This window comes from Diadema setosum, chromosome 4 (assembly GCF_964275005.1).
Source record: "Diadema setosum chromosome 4, eeDiaSeto1, whole genome shotgun sequence".
Classification (NCBI taxonomy): Eukaryota; Metazoa; Echinodermata; class Echinoidea; order Diadematoida; family Diadematidae; genus Diadema; species Diadema setosum.
Window position 1 is genome coordinate 47,596,515 of NC_092688.1, and position 18,868 is coordinate 47,615,382.

The 18,868-nt window shown below is 38.7% G+C and overlaps 1 protein-coding gene across 1 annotated transcript in view; it reads right to left on the reverse strand.

Moving 5' to 3' along the window:
- Window positions 1-18,868, reverse strand: part of LOC140227375 (transmembrane protein 132D-like) — a 69,811-nt gene that overhangs the window by 5,857 nt on the left and 45,086 nt on the right. The window contains exons 3-6 of the mRNA XM_072307787.1: window positions 14,913-15,065; window positions 6,730-6,910; window positions 4,114-4,257; window positions 2,037-2,242 (exon numbers count right to left, since the gene is read on the reverse strand). Of these exons, the coding sequence (XP_072163888.1) occupies window positions 2,037-2,242; window positions 4,114-4,257; window positions 6,730-6,910; window positions 14,913-15,065 (684 nt within the window). The remainder of the gene's footprint in view (window positions 1-2,036; window positions 2,243-4,113; window positions 4,258-6,729; window positions 6,911-14,912; window positions 15,066-18,868) is intronic.

The window sequence follows — 18,868 nt, forward strand, 5'->3', positions numbered from 1 at the left end:
TATACTTCATATAATTGCCAGCAAATGCTCTGACTAATATACAAACTGAAGTCTTCTAAGCAAATCCAGACATTACATTTACCCACCAAAACAAATGACTTTAGGGAAAACTCAGAGAAATAAACAACAGCTACTGTAGTGCCCTTACAGGAACTGCAAAAAACAGTGAATCTATGAATAATTCCACAGTGGATCAAAGCAGATAAGAGAAAGACTCTTCCCTTACTTTTGCAAACTTTATAGCAGGAGTACAGACGAAATCCTATTGGTCAATCTTTCATGGGGCCAGGTAGCAATCATCCACTCTTACTATCATCAATATTTGAGGACCATATCGTCGTTAGTGTGAAGAGACCTTGTATTTCATTTTATGGTGAGAGTCACTTTTTTTTATTAATGGTAAGATAATCACTTATCAAAGTGGTGTCCTGTCCAAATCCTTGCTGTCTTACCCCACAATGAAGCCACCACAGCATGTCAAAGAAAGGCAATCCCATTTGTTACAGAGCTTTGGCCGCCATTTGTTTTTCACTCTATTGAACATTTGGCATTTTTTAGATACAAGGTTTTGTACAACAGACTGAGATATAAACATTTTGGCAATGAGGTCCTGAAATCAAATCCTGGAAATTAATGTCCCTTGGTCAACTAAAAAAAAAAAATACAAATATAAACTGATGATACTTATACAAATATTACTCCTTGAGAGTAACAAATAAGTGGGAAGGAAAGAGAGAAAAAAAAAGTAAGAATGAGTTACAGAACTTGAATGTTTGGGATATTTTTCCAGCATCCAGACAGCCATGTTCCTTGATATGGTTGAAGGAACATATTCAAGGCCACATGTTGCTTCTCAGCACTCTGTTAATGAAGAATGTAGTCTCTTCAAAGAGCTAAACCCTTGAAGCATGGCAGCTTTGTTTTGTTTTCAGCTACCAGCCCAAGACTAGAAACAGAGCTCTGCCAATGCCATTGGCAACTCAGTACTCTGTAATGTCTATGATATATTGTACATGTTTGTAGCAGTGGTTTTCAGAGGGTTAACAGTGGTTTGTTCTCCGACAGGTGGCACAAATTAATACAGGGGTATGCAGTCTCCATAGCCCAGAACTTGTTTAACTTGACATCTTTATTCAAACTGCCAGCTATACGCCAATTCAGAATTACATGTTGTGCTTGAGCAGATAAAGGTCATTTTTAATGTGGTACACAACACGGTACGACAGAGTATAGTAACTGAATGATATCTTTATGCTGAAGTAGAATAAGATTTCCATACATTCAAAGAAGCTTGCTAACATAAAAGCAAGTTGGATTATGTAAGTGGGTGATGTCTAGCTTGGCAACTGTTTTGTTTTGATGGTTTAAAATTCGGGGTCACTTGAACCACTGAATGAATTAGCAATCTTAAGTAGAATACATCAGTGAAGTTTGAGGAAAATCTCACAATCCATTCAAAATTTATGAATTTTAAAGTTTCAGTGCAGCCATAGCTGGGTGAGAAGACTACAACAGTTTGTGATGTCACTGCAGGACAATGACAGAAAGAAAGTTTAAAGAGAAATTCACAAAATTTAGTTTTTTATGAATTGTACACATTCTCTAACAGGTAATAAAAGTCTTTCTGTTTTCTGAAAGAGACAAGTCAAGTGAACTTTCATTATGATAGAAAAATGAAAATGTTGAATTCTAAACATTATCTGTTTTTTTTTTTATTGCTGTCCTGCACTGACATCACAAACTGTTGTAGTCTTCGAATTGGCATCAAAACTGTCAAAATTCATAACTTTTGTCTGGATTGTCCAATTTTCCTCAAACTTCACTGATGAATTCTCCTAATATTACTGCATTCACTTCATCCACGCATATATATATTTGGGTATCATTCCCCTTTAAATCTTAACCACTGGTTTGTATCTAAACCCCTTCAAATCAAGCCATTGATCCTGTATCTGAACCCCTTTAAATCCAACCATTGGTTTGTATCTAAACCAGTTTCCACTGTGCAAGCCAATCATGTTGAGTTAATGACTCACTCGTCTTGTCGACCCGCTGACACTTTCCAGCCCCGGATGGCGCTAAGCTTGGTGTCGGAGAGAGCCACCCTCAGCGGGAGTTCTGGGACCCACACGCTGAAAGAGGTCATTGCCGTGTGACCCTGTAGACTGACCTGGATGTCCACTTTCTCCGACCCTAACGTCTCCGAACCGTCCAGGTAGACACTACTGCAGCTGCGTCTCACCTTTATACATCAACAAAGATATGTCGTACAAGAGCGTGTGGTGAATCATTTCTGGAATATAGCTGTAATTGAATTTTTATTGAGTCATTACTTGACTTAATACAACAATTGAAGTTCCATTATTGCTGCTCTAATGCAAATGAATGGTACATTAAATCAAATGCCATCTTGATTTTTATTTCATGGGAAATACAGCTTGCAAGCAGAAACATATCTTGAGATTTCATGTGAGACAGAAATAAGAGTGTCAAGAGCATTGACGTAGAGAGCCTTCATCGGTTGAGGAAAAATTGTGACAGATATAAAGTTTGGTTGAAGCTTCATTTAGTTGTGATATGTCAAGACTACTGCCCTTTGGCAGCCTCTTCCACTCATACAATAAGTGAAAATTCTGTCTTCAGTCTCCACACATTGTGTATGTTTTTATTCCTTATCAATGAGCCATTCCTGATGTCTTTCGTTGCTGATGTTGGTTGACTTCCAGGTTAGAAATGGTGATAGAACACCAGTGTGTTAACGTTCTGCTCTGCATGTCTGCAAGCAAACCCTGCCTCGCTGTGGTGTTCCATAGCAATCTAACAGTATGTCCTGACCTATTCACTCTCTTCTTAACCCCTTGACAGCCATATTCATGCCAACGTGAACAAGCTACATGCCACATTCCACGTATCCAGTCAATCATCAAGCGGAAGTGTTAATGAAAGCTACTTCAAAGTTGTATGCAATGCAATGCAGCCAAATGAGTATCTAAATATGTGTCATGTATATATATAATAATATTTACACTATTTTTCTTCATATTACCTGGATACGCCCACACACACACACATACATGTACACACACACACACACGCACAAATCCTCCAAATCAAGACTCTGCCAGTGACATCATCTGTTAATCGTTACTAAAGTTCTCAAAAGATTAACAAAAAGACAAAAAGACATTGGAATGCTTTTTCCATAGACTAAACACACCTTGCATGTTTCCCTGTAATATCTTTTGTTAATCATATTTGTAACATGGAAACATGCAATTTATACTCAGTCTAGAAAAAGGTGCATTCCAATGTCTTTTGTTAATCATATCATTAGTACTTTAGCAATGATTGACAGATGGTGCCACTGGTAGAATCTTTGTTTGGAAGGATTTTTGTGGGTGTATGCAAACAATCTGAAGAATGATATAAGAACCATTATTACAAAATTTATTGCATGAATGTAGATATTCATTTAGCCATAAAGTGATTTTGAGGGTATCATGAATCAGCACAAGCCTACAGGAATTTGCATTACATAGTTCCTTGATACACCGGACTTGACTTACTGTACTCATCAAGAACCTTTTATTTCTTGGTGAATTAATAGCTGATATAGAAAAAAAAACACCAAAAATAAACCCCGACCAGATATACATCTGCAGAGAAGATCCATAAGCATCTCTGCACTAGCTGTGTTATTGGTTGGGGACCAAAGGATTAATGGAGATGGTCCTTAACCCATTGAGGACGAATCTCGAGTATACTCGGGCAGGTGTCTATGGGAAATGCATGTTGTAGCAAAATCAAACCGTCCTCAACAGGTTGAAAACCCTTTCCTTGACATTTGCTCAGGTGACAAATGCTCCCATGAAATATCTGCACGCTACACCAAACATAAATTCTACCCACAAACATAACCCTAACCCTAACCCTAATCTTCATATCAAACTAAACCTAAAACCCTATCACAATGCTATTCCTAACCCCAAGTCCTTGAGAAAATCAGACTGGAGCAATTGTTGTGGGATAAAATGTTGTGTCACCCCTTATACCACGCTATGTGAGGAGTGTTGTTCAACGATTCCCCCGAGATGAGAAAAAGATGGCCGGTACCTTCAAGACTTGTGTGTCCTCGCTGTGACATCTGGCATGACCGGTAGCATCCATGACATCACCCACGTGGGTCACGACCCCTACAGCCAGGGGGATGCTGACCTCGCGACCTGTCAGGATGGCAGTATTGGTCATACTCGTCTCCTGTCATGGGAATGAAGACAGAAAAATGTCAAATTTTTACAGAAGGTGTCTAATACATCATGTCATGCCAACAAACCATACTTTTCACTAGATGGCCACATTTGATACTGACATTACAACAACAACAATAACAAGAAAAATCTTATCTTGAGTGAACCCACAAAAGAATTTGGTTTAAACAAATATACCAGAACCAGACATGCCACATTTTCAGCCTAAATTTCTTGCAAAATTCAAAAGCTCTGCAAGCAACAGCTATACTCAAAGAAGAAACGCAAGTCTGCATATCTTTGGTGGAGCATGAAGAATCTGATTGACCTATCAAAAAATTTTAGAATTAAACTTTGACAGAAACTCCATTTTTGTCACAGCCTAAAACAATGTTAAGGTAACCTTGCGCATCATGTAAAAGTTAACAGAGCCACATGGAGCGTATAGGAAACATTCTTATCATCTGAAACTTGAGCTTGTCACACCTGTGCACAAGAGTTCAGCAAACATTCTTATCTTAAAAGAAATATATCTAAACATTTTTTGGCAACCATCCTAGTGAATTAAAAAAAAATCTTTATGGCTGCCAATACACAATAGACTACATTCAGAGCTGCTATCTGTTTCTGACTTTCGTGCAAATACTTTCTGCATGGTTGGCATCATGTTTCCACAGATGATGGTCCATGCATGAATGATGATGTTGATCAAAACTGAACAGCATACGACTGCCAAAAGATAATAGTTACATTGACACGCAAGTTGCCAAACTTGAAGTTTAGGTCGAAACTAAAATGTTGATGATTAGCTCCACTTTTGAATTCACGACGCGGGTTCACACGCACACCTAAACTTTAAGATAGCACCTGTGTGTAATGCTGGTATACACTCAGAGACCTGACTTGTCTTTCTCATTCAGCACAAAGGAATAAAAACTAATCTGTGATTTCCCTGTGAAAACCTCATCAGGTTGATAACCAAATTTTTGTTATCCTTCCTTTTTTAAATATAAATTTGTCTTTGTGGTGTTCCGAAAGACTCATAACATAATGAGTGCCTTTCTCCATGACATAACAAGTGCACAATACTAAAAGCATTTACATGTGTTTAACAATAATGAAATTCACATGTACAACAACACATTTTGAGATTTTTTTTACTTCTCTTTGTAAAGTAGACATGTAGAAAAAAAAAAAAGATTATTAAAAAATATGCATTTTAATACTCCATAACTTTATACGAGCCTGAGAATTTTTGAGATGCAGATGATGATGACAAGGAAGGGAAAATTATCACTAGAAGAAGCAGGAATGCTCTTTAAGATGTTCTTTAAAACCTTCTTCTTCTTTTTTTTAATCATACCAAAACATTCATACTGGATATGCCACAGCTGAAGCATTGTTGATGATATTTGTATTGGGCATATGCCAGCTGTAAGTGCTTTCTTCCCTAGCTGTACTAGAATTCATCTAGTAGGATCCAATCACTAATTTCTACAAAAGAAGCCATCTTGCCATGAAGCCAGACATACCAGAAAAAATGGAAGAAAGGAATATAACAATACATGTTTTCAACTGCATACCTCTCAAAATGTGTTTCTTATAGCAGACAATATTCCCAATGCATTTCAAGGATACAGCTTAGGTTTTGTTCCCTTTTTCCATGAATTTATTACTTGGTAGAACAATACTACACAGCTCCTCTAATGTTGAAAGAAACAATGAAAATGAGTTTAGGTGCCAACTGCCATTTTCCCATGACCCTACGTAAAATAAAAAAAAAAGACAAAGTTTGATAAGCTCCCCCCCCCCTCCCCAATATGGAATTTTCTTCCAGATGATATATTTTGAAAATGTTGAATATTGAATGTGGAAACTGAATGAATCTGATGAATATCTCTATGTTGCTTTCCACAGTTTTGCTGTCAATACCCATTTCTATAATCTTAACTCCCTTATGGGCAGATATCTTTATTTCCAAATCACCAAACTGATATCTGTCCAACATATGAATCATACATTTATTACTGTTTATACACATAGATTTTAGATGTTATAGTCAAAGTGCATTATTCATAACAGAAGTTATTACATATCTTAGACTTGGAAGTGCCTTAAAGAACTATAAGAAGAAACCTGAAACTATTAAAATGATACTTATGTCCACTGATGATTAAATAGTTTCAGTTGTAAAGACATTTTGTTGTCAAATCTACAAGTTGCAGTCCTCTGCTGATCAAAAAGCATGCTGATACAGTTAAAAAAAAAAAAAAATCTAAAGATGGTACTATGTCACTAACATAATAATAGAACAACAACAAATTAAAACAACTCCCCAACCTTCCCCTCAAAAAGAAAGACCCCCCCCCCAAAAAAAAAAAAAATAAAAAAATAAAATAAAATCATGATTCTAGGCAGGAGATGCAAAGTCATGCACATTGCTTGACCAATCTACAAAAGTAAACCAGTGATGACCTCTGACCTTTGGGATGGGAACCACGGCCTGGATCCAGCTATCCGAGGTTGTGATGTCCGTGCCGAAACGGGACGCCCTCGCCTCCCCTCCCAGGTTGCAGTCAATGCGCCAGTTGATGACACGCGTGGTGGCCGTGTCGTTCAGCACTTCAAACTCAATCACAAACAGCAGCGGATTCTCCTCCGGGCTGCCATCGTTTGGTGAGACGCAGGAAAGAGGTTGCGGAGAAAAGGAAGAGAGGGGGGATAACAACCAGACGAAAGAGAAAAAAAATTAAATAAACAAAAGTGAAGAGTCAGAGATGAGCACAAAAAAAAAAAGACAAAAAAAGAAGTGGAGACATGCACTGGTGTAGCTAGTCTGAATCAAGCAGACTTCTGCTGATTGCTCTATCAGTTTTAAGTCAAATAAAAAATCACACAGATAGGATTTGAGATTGTCGTTCATTTCAGGTTGAATTAAAGGTACTGTTCACCATCGGGAGATGTGATTTTAAAACTGTTCGAGTTATCACATTTGATGCATATGTGTAGGTCAGTTGTATCACATAATTCACAATACATCCTATCAAATAAAAATTTTGCTAAAAAGCCTAAAATAAAAAAGGAGATATGACCATTTTTCTCACTAAACCATAACTGTAGACAGTTTAGTGCAAAGACAATTTTATTGTAACTGTTGTTCACATTTTGTATATTTAACAATACTTACATTGATTATACTGATTCACATTTTTATGTTGGTTGTTTCTATCCCTAACTCACATTTTAGAACTATTTTGAAGCACTAAAGCTGGGTTTTTGTTTAATCTGCAAATAGTAAATAATGCCTTTAAAATTGGCTGTGAGACTGATTGGATCTATTCCAGGAGACTAATGAAACAATCCCCCCTGCCCCCCCCCCAAAAAAAAACAACAACAAACAAACAACCCACCAACCCAATAATTAGACATAGCTAATTCCCATTAAGTTTAACATGATAAATCAACAGCTACATATTTAAGTTTACATAATGATATAATACACATTCAATAACACAATTTGATCTATTAAAGTAATATATCATTTCCTGGAGAGAAATTATCTTCACAGTGTATCAAATTAGCACCTGTTGGATGGTGTGACTAATCAGACGTGTATATAGGTGCATTCATATCTAAAGTGAAATATTGTGGTATTTCATAATGTGAATGCAAATACGCCATGAAATATACCATGAAATACACTGCATAATACCGTGGTATATATACCACAGAATATTCCATGAAATACCCTGCACAATACCGTGGTATCTACGGTGGTAATTCAAACTTTGCATGAAATATGCAAGCAAGATTTCAGTGTTAATTGCATCATGAAATTACAATGATGTACATCAATCATACAGCAGTGTGTCTCTCACATGCCCTTACACACTACCTCACTTGAATATATTTGCATGCGTAATGCTTACCAGAAATACCTCAGTATTTTGTTAATGAGAATGGCATCTGGTGATTTACCGTGGCATCTATTACCGTGGTATCTATTACTGCGGTATCTTGCAAATGAGAATGGTGCCAACAAATTAAGTTGGTGTTTATCACCGCGGTAATTCAAATGTGAACACACCTCATGAGAATCGAAAATAATCCTATGGGAGGGATTAATGGATGTGGGTTTTCAGGCACACATGGAGCATGGGTGAGATGGGAGGACTATCTCACTGGTTGGTACAAACCAAATGCTGCCAATTTTACTTGGGAAGTCTTTGTGAGTCTTTCAGGGAAATGGACACATTTTGGGCATAAAATATCACAACCACTGACCAGGTATTTATATGCCCATCCCACCATATTGTTTGTCAAGCATAAGGTAGCAAATATTTAACAAGCAAAAGAAGATAGTGTCTTATACAAGAGAAATCTACATTTTGATGTAAAAGGATTGAAAGTATAATTTAAACTTTCCTGAAAATTGAAAAGGAATTTGTATCTAAAGATTCTGAAACATACCAAGGGGACCACGGGTTCATAAATGTTAATGTTTAGGTAATAGTACAGGTGCAGTACAGGTGAACTCAAAAACACTCAAAACTTGAGCAAATTATGTGAATATTTCACCCTGAAGAAAATGCCACTAAAACTGAAATTATGCCATACCTAACCCTCCCCCCCCCCCACACACACACACAAAAGAGCATAACAAAATCAAACTTTAAAGTGAAATAATAGTTCTTGAATGAATGCAGAATGGTCGATTTTTGCTTTAGAATAAATCATATGCACAGGAAATGTGTGAAATAACACTGTCAACAATTTCAATTTGGTAATGACATAATTATGAAAAATATTAGTCAAAAAGGTTTTCCAGAAGCACCACAATCTCAGAGCATTCCCAACTGTGTGGTTGCTATGTATTTTTTTTTTTATTGATTATATACAAATTGGGCCACAGAAATATCCACTGATCTTCCGTGAGAGAGTGAATCACATGCAGCTGATACGATTGATAGAGCACGGTCGATCATCACAGAACATTCTACCTACTCCTAGTATACTACTAAAAGAGTTTCAAGTATCAAGTTTGCAGCTTTCTTTCTTTTTTTCCTGAATTTTCCCTCAGCATCTTGAGATACCCAGCCTCTGTTGTCACCTCACTCATTTCTGACTGCATACCTGCCAACATTTCAAGATGAAATATCTTACTCGTGGATTGCAAAAATCATATTTTATATGCAAACTGAAGTTAAAAATCTTACGTTCGGTCAAATCTTCAGAAAATACACATGAAAGGTATCTCTAAATATTTTTTAAAAATCTGATTTCTCTGACAGAAAATCTGATTTTGCTATTTTTACCGTAAAAAATCTTACTGAATCTGATAAAATCTTACTAGTTGGCAAGTATGTGATTGGGCCAACACTTGACTGCAGGGACATAGGAGTATGGTCATCACAAACTTTGTTATCCGCAAAATATCTGCGAATGAAAAAAATTCCAAAGTCAATTACTGTAACCGCTGCAGCCAACGTTCCGTGGCAAAGTAATTTACCTGACCCCTTATCCCCCTCTCACTGGCACACTGCCGAGGACTACGCATCCCAGCAAATAATCGCTCACTCTTCACCTGGCCAGGACGAGGAAAAACAGATGAAATGAAGAAGAAGAAGTTTAAGAAGAAGGGACAGAGAGAGAGAGGAATGGTTGGTGAGCTCTGATTGACCCCTACTGTGAAGCCAAGAGAGGCGGGTCACCACGCCTCTTACTCCTCTTCAGGCCCTCTCCTTCTTCTTACCCCCCCCCCCCCCCCCTTCCCCCCATCCCCCCACCCTATCCCCTTTCCACTCCTCTTCCACCTTCTACTTGAGAGGTTTTAGACTTTCAAAACAACTAGTTCATAATTACATATCTCAAGCACAATTCTTCTGAACAATATTCAGTCAGATTCATGGAGTGTTCACATGATACTTCGGAACCATGTTTAGAGCTACAGAGTGTTCAGAGATTGACGGCCAGCGCATGCGCACACAGACATCTTATCCGTTCATGGATTTGAAATTTGTGCGCATGTATTGTGTGAGCATTCGCTGGCCGTAGTATTCAGTGTATGTAGCTCTCCCAAGGTCCTCTCGACCGAGTCACATTCAGTCATCAATTCGAACAGAAAGGGACTATTGGCAGAACCAAACGTTGCCCGAAGCCTGTTTTCAATACTTCAACTTAATTGGTAAGTCTTCAAATTGAAGAAATTTTTGGATCCTAAGTTGATATTTACCCGCGATACTAAATCTGTCATGATCCTGAATGCTACAATGCGAAGCCCCATTACACTATGCGTATGGGGCTGCTGGTCGCAGTTAATTGCATGATTACTAAGACATGAGAGCACTTTGGGGCGAGTAAGTCTCACAGTGTTAGTTATATGAAAGGTACTTTAACCTGAAACACAAACTAAGACAAGGAAATTCAGGGAAACTTTTGAGGTACCAAAACTTTATATTATCTTTAATACATGTATGGTCAAGTTTTACCTCATTGTGCTCGAGAGGTCAACCTGTCCATTGTCCAGAATTCTGGCAAAAACTTGGCTAATAAACACAGGTAAGCTGTGACTGTCCAAACATGACGTGAAAAAACATCATTGTGAGTAACATGGGTTCAAGTTAGCTTGTAGACATCTATACAAAATTAACTTGACTTTTAAGAGCATTTTACGGTGACATGTTGCTTGAAAAATTTACAAGCAAGTTTTTTGGACAGTCTAAAACTGCTCATAGATTCCTCCTCTTAGCATCCAATCAGTCCAATCTGGGTCAAGGAATGTGGACTATAAAAATGATCTAAATCATCTAAATCTCATTAATTACCAAATCACCCAGACAGAGCACTGTTTCTAGTGTACCGCAGGTACAATCAACCAGTGCAGGCATCCCCTAACCTTGGGCGTATTATTCTTCTTACAAATACACTGTAGCTTCTGCACATTCTATTTATGTCCATTTATATAAAACTGAAGATTTTTAGGGCGAATGTTGGACAGATTTGACATACAGCCTCATTCTATCCTGCCTACTCACATAACAGTAAGCAGCAACTTTTCGGGTTGGTCTTCATGTTTTTGATTTTGCTTTGTTTTGTTTTGTTATTCATTTTGGAAGCATATGGGTGATGAACTGAGATGCTAGGATTTTTTTTTTTTTTTTTTTTGGGGGGGGATCAATCCACATTCTACATTTATTTAAATGTCTTGTACACTTCATGCTAATGTTAAATCAGATCATTTTTTTTAAAGGGGGGGGGAGGGTAAGAGGAGGGGGACACAAATTTCCACATTTGTCATTCTTTCTTCTCCTTCCTGTTTCACAAAATTGGGGCAGAATTCTGATCCCCAATCCCACCTAATATTACCTTTCAATTTCTCTCTCCCTCTGATCTTCTTTCTTTTTCGTCACTCTCCATCCACCACCATCTCTCTCTGTCCCTTCTTGTTTCTTCCCTTCTGTCAGTTCCCATCCTCTGATCTCCATCTCTCTCTACTATAAATCATCTAACTTCCCGCCACCCCTCTCCCTGTCTCCTTCCTCTCCTCTGTTCCTTCATCTCCCAATCTCCCAGCGGCCATCTCCGATACCTCCCTCCCAGCCACAGATCATGTGACTTCAATTACCTCTCTCTGATTGGCTCGGCTTGGGTTACGCCGATGGGGGAAACTGAGAGCTGGCCATTCCTTTCTTCTCTCCCCTTCTCTCCAGTCATCCTCTTTTTTCCCCTTTAAAATACCGTATTATTCATTTCTTTCATAGATACAGGTACTTTTTTTTTTTTTTTTAATTTGGGGGGGGGGGGGGGAGGGGGGGGGGGGGGGTCGGTAGAAGCTGGCAGCAGTAACACAGACCAGGTGAGATGTAGTCTCTTTATACAGCAGGAGGTGTTTGGGATGATACATCTTAAATTAAGTCTCTGAAACAAAATCATTAGTGACTAAATATTTGAAGATAGGTCTTGGATGAACCTATAGCTACTCTACCCACATAAGTGAAAGACTTTGTCGAAGGTTGCAGGTCTCCTAAATCATTCTAAGTAGACCTATCAAAGATGATAAATTGGGGTTTTCCCTTTTTCTAGTTTTCATCTATATAACTATTTTGCCAGGTAGGACCTGCTTTCCACGTGAATCCCAAAAATTATTTTCATGAGAAACTACTAGTGCTGGATTCTACCTCACTGATTCCTGCATGTTTGTCATGGCTTAACAAATATTACCACAATGCTCCTATTAAAGCTAACCCAAACTGAACATCCACTAGAGCTGATATGTAATGTAAAGAAAAGCCCAAACAACATCTCTACTTTTCCCACCTCCACTGCCCCGCCAAGCTCCACGTTGCTATGGAAACCATCCATATTCATTGTTCCTCTTTGATGACCATCATCAATTCATGCTGGTAATTTTGTATTTGGATTCTGGCAAACGCCAGCTCCACAAATTTTCATCGAGAAACAGCTAAGCAAAGATTCCTCCAGTGAAAGCATGGATCCTATTCCTAAACTTGTAACTCCGTGAGGCTGTGCACTTTGCCCACAGATGTAAGAGAATGTGCCATGATTAGTGCAGGCCCTACCTGTAAAACATTAACACTTTCTGGCCTGAACCCTTTCAGCATCGTTACTTCGAAATTCCACTGACATTGTCTTCAAACAAGGCAACATCGGTACTGATGGAAATATTGTGCATCATAAGCTCGTTATGAGGAATTTGTCTGTTGTAGTCACCACAAGTGAGAGGAACACATTGTACAAAAAGGTGGAAATAAAACACTAGAGTGGAAAGATGACTGTGAATCTTGCAAATATCTCAGATTTTTTTTTTTATTATCATTTTGATAGTACGATAGCAGGTCATAGATTTTCCCTAGAAACATTAATGAAAATAAAGTGTTATAAATGCATACAGTTAAATAGATTATCAAACTTGGACATGGTCGATCAAATCAATTGGTATGAATGTTTAGTAGCATCTATTCATAGATCTACTTTATACTGTACATGCCGTAAATTTTGCAAGCTTCTTTATATTAATGAATTTCACACGTCAGGAGCTATTCACAAAACTAACAAGCAAATATATCAACTCTGATATCGGCATGAATGCAACATGCACACGTTAATTTTTCTGTTCATCACTATACTCCACAATCGCAAATTTAACCTCTTGTGAAACTGTCAGGAAGTCCTAAATTTGTGCAAAAATTAGACAGGAAATGTGTATATGGCATATAAGTACCAGTGTAAACCAACCATATGACAATGATACCACAAAGTCAGGTCACTAGGTGAACACAAGAGGGAAGACGGCAGAGCAATATGGTGTCTTGAAGCGAGGCTAGCACTCATTGCTGACCGACAAACTCTTCTCCCATTCCACTGCACACTTTGCAACATATGGTTTCATTTTCAGCTCCTTGGGCTCACAATCTCCCCCCCCCCCCCCCCTCTCCGGCTTTAAGTCCCCTCAAACATTCAATTTCTTGCCGATGAAAATGAGAGTTCAGTCTACGTGTCCGACCCCCCTGCTCACATAATACGAGCGGAGGAGCATCGTGTGCTCATGCTTCTCTCCGCGGAGCTTAAATGTGCTGGCTCCAGCTCTGATTTCACCTGCCGAAATGCCGAGATGCTGATTTCCTTCATTGAACGACGAAACCTCAAAGTTTAATAGGTTCAGTCGAGATTAACGAGCTGTCAGGCCGGCAGCATGGAGCATTAGCCAAACACTTGTCTCATGGTTACACAGAGATTTGTTGTGTCAACAAATGCCTGTTGTGAAACTCTCACAATGTTGAATAGATATTATAATTGGAGAGTAGGTGGCATAAATTATACAACCTATCTCCCAGCAGGAGAAATTTCTTACATCTTTATGTGTTCATAAATTATTCTAAGCCTCACGCACAACCAACTTTGACAACTTTCATCTTTATCGCGATTGAAAGTATTTCCCCTCTGCGTAATTTGGCTGGCAGACAAACAATGTTATACTGGGTCAAATTTCAAATATCAATGTGGCTGTTGATACCGATGGAATGCCTGTGGCAAGGTCTTCAGATGCTTGACAAAAATTGAGGCCGAAAATTTAAATAAAAAGTTTTAAATTGTAGATCGCCAGAGAAAAACTGCTACTGATACCCTTGGTTGTCCTCCAGTTCAGGTCGCAAACTCTTTTAATTTCTTGGACAAACAGGATGATGTTGAGAGAGTATTTGTTGTTGTTTTGTTTCTTGTTGACTTTTTTTTTGGGGGGGGGGAGGGACAGCAATTGAAACAATGCAGCCTGCGTTGTCATGACATGAGTTCTTTACCCCATACTGACATTCATAGAACATTACTTTTTTTACATTGCTTGGGAAATTCAAAGTGAATTGAATTTACTGGCTACGAGCAGAATTCTAGAAGCCTCAGCGCAGGATGGCAAACAGCATCTCTTTTTACAAGTGAGAAGACTGTACACCATGCAATATTATGTGGAGGAAAAATCTACCTGTTTTGGAATATCTGATCATTGTACAATGCTGTGTTGAAGGGTTTTTCTTCCAGCTTAAATGAAGTTAGACTGATGGTAACACCTTGCTGCCAGTTAATTCCACCATTTCTAGGACCTAACAAGTTCCACCCACATGTTACTATCACAGTCTTTGACTCAGTGCATACCTGTCTGTCCCACTGCTACCTGAAGTGCCCCCAAGGCCCTCAGCAGTGACCATTGCAAACGTCCCTCTCTGCTTGACCATGGACAACACCGTCCACTGCTCCTGTGACGTTGACCTCACGGACACTGCCGAAATGCCCTTCCGTGCCTTGGCTCTGTAGATGAAGAAACACACAAGATGAAACCAATTCAGAGAGGTGATAATACAATACTTGCTACTTTCTGGAGAACTGAATTTTTCTTATACATGTGTATGTTATCAAATGCAGTGTGTGAGTCTGGTTATGATTGGTAGTACGTTATCAACATTCACTGCTACAATAAACAGATTCAGCTTCAAAGGCATTCCTGCAGAAAGAACATGATTGATCTTGCATGGGACTAAGATCGGTTACACACGAGAGAAAATTCGTAACTTGAATCATCATTGTAATGATGATTGCAATTCGTCTTTCGAATTATCGGACCTTACACACGCTCGCTCGAAAACTGTGATTAGAATTCAAATTCTCGAGCGATGGCGTTACGTAATCCTTGGTGACTTGTCAATCAAAACAACAAGGTTCTATAGCGCGTATTATCTACGGAAGTGCTTGAAAGGTCACGTAAGCTCCGCCCCTCAAAAGATGTTTTGGAGGTCAAGCATTACACACGCAAATTTCGCACCGTAATTTGAGTGAAACTTCACTGGAATTCACCTCCGGACTAGAATTTGAATTCGTGATTGTGATTGGCATTCGTGATTCTAATTTGCTTCCACACGTCCTAAAAATTCGTCATTAGAATTATTTTTCACTGGAATCATCATTCAAATGACGAATTTTTGACCGTGTGTAACCGCTCCTAAACGCATTTAGAAGATCAACTGCACTCAGGGACAAGGTCTTTGTCAAAAAAAATCCACCCCCCATACTCAAATTTCTATCAAATCAGCATGTCATGTTGTTGTTGTTGTTGCTGAAGGTTTCATCTACTTGTTTTAATTAAAACTGTTGACCTCACATCTACTCACATGCACACATATGGCTGGCAGCATTCAAGTTCTTGGGTTTTTTATCCTTCACATTACTTGGCCTAAATAGAGATTTTTGCTTATAAATATCAATTCAATAGAGATGAATGAATAATCAATTCCTGTTGTTGCAAGTACAATATTTTTTCCAACAGCTTTTAATGTTCTTTTTAACTAGCAATGAGTCAGAAACATAGGAAGTAGTTAACATGATCCAACTTAACTAAAAGTCCAAACTGCTCAGCAAGTCTGTCTGAGTTTGCTCTCCTCATTGTATTACGATGCCAGTTGGCAAAAGGGCACAGGAGCTTGTAAGTCGAGAAGCTCAGAGGGTACTGGCTATAAATTTCATGTGGTATTTACACTGATACAAAATGACAAACTTTTGCAAAATGACTAACAGTAATAAAGATTGACAAAAAGTTGTTAAAGAAGGCACTGCACTTTCCTTCAAGGAAAATGGCTATCATATCTTTCACTAAGAACCAGGAGTGCATGACCATGTTAAACAGAAAACGAAGTTACACCCTTCTGGATCTGAAGTGATAGTAAGATGTTCTGTTTAGTGACTAGCCATGGGGTAATGCCTCATGAATCCTAAGGGGAATAACTCATATCCTCGCTGGCTGAGATAGCTGACATTTTCCTCCAAATATTTGCCATTGGTGAAGAAGGGCACACAAACAGGAAGACTAATTTACAGCCGGTCCAGCACCCCTCAGCCTCAATACAGCCAGTCCAACATCCCTTCACCTGAATGAAGTCTAACATTTTGGGGGGGGGGGGGTCAAGGGGTAGGGGAGGGGGCGAGGAAGGGAGGGGATTTCTTAAATACAACTCTCTTTCGTAATTCTTCTCCCAAATAACCAGATGAATCAACTCTTCCCTGGGAACTGGTCCCCCTCCCCTCCCCTCCCCCTCCCCCTCTCCCTTCTCCCCATCTCCCCACCTTAACCCCCTCTTTCTTCCTAGAAAGAATAGTAAACTGTATGCTAACTGCATCAAATGTCAGGATAGATGTTCTCAGTGGCTTGTCCTGGAACAGCATCTGTGACATTTCCTTCTCCTTTCCTTACTTCATTATCATTTTTTTCATCTATCAAAACGGGCTTTCCCCTCTCCTCCAGTCTTTGATCTTAAAAGAAAACACTCATTGTGAGGAACATGTACATAATTCATAAAAGCAAACCAAAAACAAAGACTAAAGAAGACAGAGCCAAATCCCAAAGCAAGTCCCCTTCATCTGGAAAGCCATTCTAAAATGTCAAAGTATAATAAGAGGGACTATGGTAAATCATGTCTCCAATCCCAACAGATCCAGTTGTTTATTCCTTCCCACGTCCCTGCTTCATTCTTCCTCCTACCTTCTAACCCTGCCTCCATCCTTCCCCTTCTCTTGTTTATAAATCTCCCAAAGTTCTGACAAACTGTTTCATAAATCTGTCCGGATTCCTGCTCCTCCTCCGCCTCTCTCTGGTCATATCAGTGATTTTTCCCCGTTTCCGGCCGATTGATAAAAGCGAAGGAAAACAGCAACCATTATCTCACACAACTGACTCCTGACCCACTTTGCGACACAGAACATTTTAACTTCTCCTCCGTGTCGTCCCAGTAACAGCATGCTTCCAGCAGCCAAGCTGTTCTCCGAGGAGAAAAAAAAGATGAAGACTTCCAACCTCCCTAAGTGGTTGATGATGATAGGATGACATGAGAGGCTTATCTCACTGCCTCCCTCTCACATTCAACTTGACAGCCCCCTACATCTGCCAAGATATGAAACTACTTTCAAAAGAAGCAAAAAATCTTGGAGGTCAAGGAGGATGGTATTGTAGCCAAACTAAAGTGTATTTATACTTTTGAACTGAACCTATAAACAAGACAATTCCCGTATCTCAACTTTGCAATATGTTGTCAGTTAATTATCTCAGCATTTGAAGAATTGAGGTAACCTATGCTGATAAGAGTGGCATGCTGTATACACCACATATTTAGCAAGTCCATTTTTTTGTGAATCAGGACTTCCAGAAAATTCGGTGAGCAGATAGAATTCGAAAATAGAGAAATGTATGTGTGTTAACAAGATGGCATTCATGTTGGGATCAGAGTAAACATTTTCGTGTGTTGTTTAATTCATGAAAAGCAACCAACTTGCGTAATTCATAAAATATATGTCACGTACAGTAAATCCATGAATGTTGCATAGCATCACTACCCTTCTGGACTTTGTTTTTTTAATGAAGACAATATACATTCAAAGATGAGAGAACAGTATATTAGTCATGCACGAAAGTTATTCATCAAATATTCTTCAAATCAGTTAACCTCTTAATCCAACAATGAATTAAAATCTTGAGAATATTTTGTCTTCTGTCTGCAGTGTCTTACAACGAAAGCTATTCTGCTTGAATGCCAGTTGAATTTGCATTGACAAACATGTAGAAAAACACAGACTTGCTTTGTTGAAATCAATTTCTATCCCCATTCCTATAAAGATCACTATTCACATGAAAACGGCTTCAAATAGCTGCTGTACTTCAAGATGTTGTCGGGCCCCCTTTGAGTGAAGACATAAAAAAAGCTCTACTGCATTATAGTCTGAGACTCCATTTTGATGTATCAACGACAAAGATAACTTTATAATAAATAGATATAACTTGGCATAATTTGTTGAATTTGCTGAAACATTCACTGCTGTAATTGTAATACATCAGTTCTAAATAACTAACCATTCTAACAGCTAACTTCCCTTGTAATCACCCAAACCCTTTTTACTCAGCAGCTGTGACATATTTGTTAGACTCCTACTTCTCATTATCGGCTCTCAAATGAATTAGCCACTAATTACGCACTAGAGTACTCATCGTATCCAAGATATTTGTTAACTTCTTGTAATAAGCTGAAATTAATTCCAATTCATCTAATGACTATTCCATCCAGCGTCTCCAG